This window comes from Limulus polyphemus, unplaced genomic scaffold (assembly GCF_000517525.1).
Source record: "Limulus polyphemus unplaced genomic scaffold, Limulus_polyphemus-2.1.2 Scaffold398, whole genome shotgun sequence".
NCBI lineage: Eukaryota > Metazoa > Arthropoda > Merostomata > Xiphosura > Limulidae > Limulus > Limulus polyphemus.
In genome coordinates this window covers 238,597-245,613 of record NW_013666008.1, presented here as the reverse complement: position 1 = coordinate 245,613, position 7,017 = coordinate 238,597, and the positions used below count along the sequence as shown (strand labels likewise).

At 32.7% G+C, this 7,017-nt stretch overlaps 1 protein-coding gene across 1 annotated transcript in view; it reads left to right on the top strand.

Moving 5' to 3' along the window:
- LOC106457965 (proto-oncogene tyrosine-protein kinase receptor Ret-like) overlaps nucleotides 1-7,017 on the top strand; it is an 87,978-nt gene that overhangs the window by 75,544 nt on the left and 5,417 nt on the right. The window contains exons 21-23 of the mRNA XM_022384065.1: nucleotides 3,053-3,093; nucleotides 4,788-4,884; nucleotides 5,979-6,078. Of these exons, the coding sequence (XP_022239773.1) occupies nucleotides 3,053-3,093; nucleotides 4,788-4,884; nucleotides 5,979-6,078 (238 nt within the window). The remainder of the gene's footprint in view (nucleotides 1-3,052; nucleotides 3,094-4,787; nucleotides 4,885-5,978; nucleotides 6,079-7,017) is intronic.

Sequence of the window (7,017 nt, the reverse complement as noted above, 5' to 3'; positions counted from 1 at the left end):
CCAGCAATGTATGAAGACATCACAACTATCGAGACAGTCACACACAGCATACAGCAATGTATGTAGACATCACAACTATCGAGACAGTCACATACAGCATACAGCAATGTATGCAGACATCACAACTATCGAGACAGTCACACACAGCATCCAGCAATATATGGAGATATCACAACTATCGGGACAGTCACATACAGCATACAACAATGTATGTAGACATCACAACTATCGAGACAGTCACACACAGCATCCAGCAATATATGCAGACATCATAATTATCGAGACAGTCAGGCTATTTGACTTTGAAGATGCTTACAGTCAGTTGGGTATGGGTATTTTGGCAACGAGGTTAAAGGTTCTGGAAGTTTCGGATATTCTCATATGATTTGTTGTTAGCTACGCTAGACATCAGACGTTGTTAACTCAAAGCTGGCAAATTTAGCTCTTAACTTTTTTTTAAAAATCAACTCTGGCTTACAACAAAGATCCTGCTGAGTCCTGTCCTCTTCAACATATACATTTTTGATGTGATCAACACATTAGAAAGGCCCTGGAGTGACACAATATCTTGACCATAATTGTGGCAGGAATCTCATACACACCAATGGAAGTGAGAATATCACTAAGAAGCCAGTCTGTCAGGGAATTGTTGAAAACCAAATGGCCACCCAACCATATAAAGTCTGTTGGATATCGGCTACCAGGTTTCCCTCTGACACCTCTCCCTCTCTTCACGCTGACATATGCAGATACAAAAGTTCTACATAAAAAAGCTGTCACTTTTATGGATGTTGTGATGAACCACAGTGACAATGGCTGTAAACAGGAATCATCTGAGAGAGAAATCAGTGAATAATTTTACCCTTCTCAGATATGGTGCAGCCCAGAAAGAGCAGCAAAGGAGAAGCATCATCAAAGACCAAGTTACAGAGGGTGCAGAATGAAACCTGCAACCATGAAAATAGCAACAGGAGCAGCCAAACGAACAACCCAGGCGTTTTCTTTGGTTTGAAAAACAAGACAAAGGAGTTTAGCCAACCAAGTACTAAGCTACTCAGAGCAACCTCATCCATATCTCATTCACTATATCAGTTCTTAGGAGAAAGGGCAGACGAAGCATTAATACAGAGACTTAAATCAGTCAAGTAATGGGTCAGTGAGACAAAGAAAAATGTAAATGAGTTATGTTCACTGAAACAATAGTATTGAGTAGATCGAGGCAAATGAAATCAAATTAAACACAATGAAGTTTGGCAGCTGGATGTGGAGGGAAAGGTCAAGATAGGTTAACACAGCTGAGGTCATAGAATGTACATACGAGTAGACACCCTACATTGGCATATTTAAAAAAGGCATGACTTCATAGGCTGTAACCGTGTTGAATGGTCAATGGCAAAAACTTTGCGATTCAGTACATTCAGAGCAGAATATCAAGAAAATGAAAACGTACTTGTTTGGTTCACCAGTAAGAACGAAGATCATGAAAAACTTTAAGAAACTTGAAGGCTCATTTAATAGCTAACTATATTAAAGTCTAGCATGGGATTGAACAAAACGTGGACTACCTATCTAGTGAGGTACAGCCTGGTAATGTTTCGGAATGAGTGAAATAGAATGTAGACTGAGGGAACAGGAAAAGATAGAATAGTGGTCACACTGGTCAACTGGAAAACTGTAGGAAAGAGGGTGGAAATATTTAGATGGAGCTAGAATAAAAGTATGGGGGAAAGAACAACTACTTAAGTCAAATTAAATTGGGCATTATTACTAGAAGAACATTGAGGAAGTTATTGAAGGTTTTGATTAATAGAAGTAATGAGACGCAAACATATATCCTCTGATTCACATTCACTAGACTACACCCGGTCCTAGATTACATTTCTAAAAAAATTGAGTATGCTTTGTAAATTAATGTGTGCTATACTTTTAATATTATGGCAACCGAAGGAGCCCTACTTTTACTAATCTAGGTAATTCAATACAATTTATTTTGATAACAACGAGGGATCATTTGTATATATATATATATATTATATGTTCGTTCAAGAAGTCAGGGTTAGAAAAGCTCATTTATTTGGCGTAAGTTTGTAATTTTATTATGAGAATTAAACAGGCCATGCATGAAACTTTTTTTCCATTTTTTGTTTGGCTCAACTAGTTTCCTTATTTTCTTTATTGCATTGTTTTCCCGTTTTAAAAAAAAGGAATATTGCTGCAAATGTTCAAAGCCTTTTTAAGACTCTACCAGCACATTAATTTTATCCCTAAAACTTCTGGGTGTTGACGACAAAGTGAAAACACTCGTGTCACTATACTGTTTGTCTGTAATTAAGCACAAAGCTGCACAACGGGTTATCTGTGCTCTGCCCACCACGGGCGAAACCCGGATGTTTATGATCATTTCTCCGCAATAATAAAAACCGAATGAAATATTACATGCTACTCTTTCTCATGCTCTGTAACCAGGTAAAGCCTTCACAGTAATTTACAAAAGTTTATATGCCAAAAAGAAACGTAATTAACAACTAAAATACAGAATTATTAGTGCCAGTTTGTCTGCTTCATCTTCGAACTACAACGTACTGGAATCGTAAAAAAAACAACTAATGACATAAAACTACGTCGTAGTATTGACCGATGTCGTCTTTATTTTTCGTTAAATCCCCCTACATTATCCCTTTATTTGTTTATTAAGATGATTTCATTTACATTCATGTGGAGCAACTGAGAAACAAACATAGTGACCACTGAGTATTGAAGAAGATTTTATCTAACCACAACAGTATTATTGTATTAGTAAATGTAACTAAAGTTCTGTAACCAAAGATTAATTAATTTTTCTAAAACTATCATCTGAATTGACTATTATTAAGCTTTATATCTTGTAACGTCTTCCTCGTCATCTTCTTCCTTCCACAGTTTCTTTTTTTCTTTCTGTTATTATTTGCTTTATTTCTACTCCTAAATATTTTTTCACCAGCTTCATTTGTTTAAGTTTCATCGAAATAAAACTTAAACATTGGAACGATAAAAAAAAATGTGTATTTTCTAGGTGGTCGTTTGGTGTCGTTCTATGGGAGATTGCGACGTTAGGTAAGTAGGACCATTCAGTATTATTTAAGAAGGTTCGAATAATACGTACTTGCTTTCAATATTATAAATCTTGTATAAGTATTAGAAAAATTTATTTAAAACATTATATATAAGTATTATAAGACTCAAGAACTTTCACTGAGATATCTAACTAGAGCCTTGTCAATATTAATATTAATTTATAACAATGAGAACCATCAGTGTTAATTAAAACAATAATGAACCAGTTATATAAATACGCATGTGAGAAAGAGATTTATTAGGCTAAACTACAGGCACACAATCATGCTAGCTGTAATACCACATGTTACTAGAAATGTGACAGCATAGAGTACCAGATCATACCGTACATTATAACTCTCGTATCAAGCAGTTATTGTTGTCAAATAATATACTGGTAAATTATTTTTCTGCAATGAATGTTTAAACTTTCTTTTAAACTAACCATTTTATTTCATCCGGTTATGAACTTTAAACCTTACAGGATGAAATATATTTTTATAAATTGTTTATTACAATGATTATTATAAATATCTAAAAATCTTACACTCTTACGTTCAAGCTATAAGAAATCAGTTCGATATATCGGAAATATATTCAGTATTTGCCATAATTGATTTTAATATTTACAAGATTAAGTCAAATATTTATTTCTACAATGTTATATATAAATCATACAATCAACCTTAACCTACATGATACATATTTCTTATCTTTATTATAATTAACTCCAATATCAATCTGTGTCTTATTTCCAGTTGATATGATAATTATTTTGATTATTTCTAGCTTATACTTTGATTATCTCCAAGTAGCATCAAGCAATACACCAGTTTATAACAATGTCTATCCCCAAAACATATTACAATAATTTTATTTCCAGTTTCTGATTTTGATTGTTTTCAAGTTATATGAAATATGGCACTAGTTTATATAAGTAGTATCTCCAGTTCATATCATTATTATTAAAAACCTTTTATAATTTCAAGAACCTCCAAGAAACAAATGCATCATTATAGAAGAAACTGGTTTACGATTCCTCTGATGTTTTGTTTCGAATTTTGCAATTTACTATCCATGTATTTATTCTGATTAGCATACTGCCATGTATAAAATATATTTATTTTGGTCTTATTGTGGTACAAATAATAGAGAAAATGTTGCGAATATAATACTTTGTATTTTAATTGCCCTCTGGTGGGACAGAGGTAAATCTACGGAACTTACAACACTAAAAACCGGAGTCCGATTCTCCGCAGTGGTCACAGCAAACAGTCCAATGTGGCTTTGCTCTAAAAAATAAACAAATTGTTTTCATCATAAACTTTCATATTTCTATTTAAGATAAAAGCTTTATTTTCTATTCTCTAGGAACTTTACAAATTAACAAATAGTTTCTGAACTTCTTTATATTTTATGTTTCTCCTTCTAAGAAAACAAAAATGCCTTTTTTATTTAAATTACTGCTAATAGTACCAAGAACACATGAAGAAATACAGACCATGACAGTAGAAACTAGTAAAGCATAAGTGTGGAATTACGGTTTGTAGCTTATATAAATTAAAGATACACATAATTTCATGGCCCAGTTACCGTTGAGACACTATGTCATATTCATTTTTGAAAACGAAACAATACATCTTTTTTTTTTTAATTGCAAAGAATGAAGAATGTGTTATACATCTCACCCACAGGGGCAACACCCTACCCAGGTGTAACACCCGAAAGACTCTTTCAGTTATTAAAGGCCGGTTATCGGATGGAAAAACCGAACGCATGCTCAGACGAACTGTAAGTTTCAAGATAATTTCTTTATACGTATACTTCAGAGCTCACTCTTCCTTTTAGGAAGTGAAACTATGTTAGTGTATTGTTTCCATATGTATTATATTTTTACTTTGTTTTTACTAATTCTAAAGATGATGTAAGAGAATCAGGTGAATATCAGGCATATAGTAAATTCTTAAATGATTACTTATGAAAATAAATTGGTGATTTTTGACGAATTTTAAAAGCTCGTGCCGTTTTACATCAACAACTTAACAGGTATTTGTTTCATGTAGAATAAAAATAAATAAATATCTGAATGACTGCATTTCTACACAACACTTAGGTGATGACAATTTACACTTATAGAATTACAGTTTAGAAGCATGTGTTCTACTTTCTATCATAATATAAAGTAGTGTTAAAAGTTGATTGTTGAGTACCATTACTAGTTTTTCTGAGTCGGCTAAAGTTTATTGTTGAGTATCATTAGTGGTTTTTCTGAGTCGGCTAAAGTTTATTGTTGAGTACCATTACTAGTTTTTCTGAGTCGGCTAAAGTTTATTGTTTTATTGATATAATTAAACTATGGCAGTGTCATACTACTTAATGAATAGAAATAGATATTCAGTATGCTGAGCATTCTAGTAGTAGATCCTTGGCTTGCTCCCCCCCCCCCGATAAAAATGTTCAAATTATATGTTTTACTAGTCTGATACGTGTTGAACTGACATTTTATTATAACTTTATGATATTTCTCAAGCGGAAGTTACATTCGCAAAATTGTCTGTGCAAACTTTAGATTATAAAAAAATCTAATGTAAGTGTTTTAAAAATTCATATTTTGTTTACAGTTCCATTTGTTAATATAATTGTTATGGACTGAGTAACTAAAAGATTGGGAAATGAGAATAAAAGTACCATTTCTGAAGAAAAGTTTTTTCTCCTAGCACTTCTTAGAATTTTGAAATTATGCATTGCTAGATTGCTAACTTATATAATCCTTATAGATCGAGACATGAATGTAAAAACTCTACAGTTATAATAACATTTTGATAAGATATTGGTTCTAGAATAATCAATCAAAACTCAGCATGAAGTTCCATTAATATTAATAGGTATAGCGTTATGCTCATGTGTTGGAGAGAGAATCCTCATGACAGGCCCTCCTTCAAAGTCCTTGTCACGAAGCTTGATCAGATGCTTCTGCAAACTATGGTAAGCTATTTAGGTAGATTTTACTGGGAGGAGAGAAGAGTTTTATATTTCATTTGACAATGTGAATCTCTATATAATCATATCGTCCATAAATCGAATCACCACAATAAAACAAAAGTTCTCTAAAATCATTAAACTAAATATAAGAAAGTTTATATAAACAGTAGGTAGAATATAAATACATTTAAAAATAGTACATTCAATGAATCGACTTGATACAAGTCGATTCATTCATTAGTTTAACCAGAAATATCAATATGAATATTTATAACATGCTGTACGTGGACACCAAAGTTTTCGACTTATTGGGCCTAACACAGATAGCCCTTTGTGTAATTTTGCGCTTAGTTACAAACGAATATTTGTTAATAATAAACCATAAGGACGCTGCGTAGTGCTTTTTCCTCAGAATTGTTATTTATTTTTTTCCAAACTGAAATTAAGAGAAGAACAAAAAAGACAAATAAGAAATATTAGGAAATAACAAATTTCAAAAGTTAATAACTAAACATCTTTCTCTATAATCTCGAAACGGCCAAGAGGGCTTTGCTCTCTAGCCCCTTCTTTTTATGGGGCCTCAGCCCGAAAAACTTCACCGGAATGAACCTCCTTGCATAAGGTTATTTTCTGCTGGATTCCCTACATGCAATGCAAAACTCCTGAGTTTATTAGCTTTCATTGATGGTTAACTAGAATAAGTGTTATTACAGAAGTTCTCTACCTTTTATTTACAGTTAATTTTAAACTTTGTATGCTTGTTTATTTAAAGGATGGCTTATATGATCATATCAGCACAAACTGCAACTTTCGTTCTCTTAAACTTTTCACATGTGTTCAAATTCGATGACGAGGAACCCACTTTGAGACTAATAATGGTTGGAGACGGCTTGAATGGGTAATGAAGAAAAACTTTAATATAAGTTTGCTGTTATGTTAAAC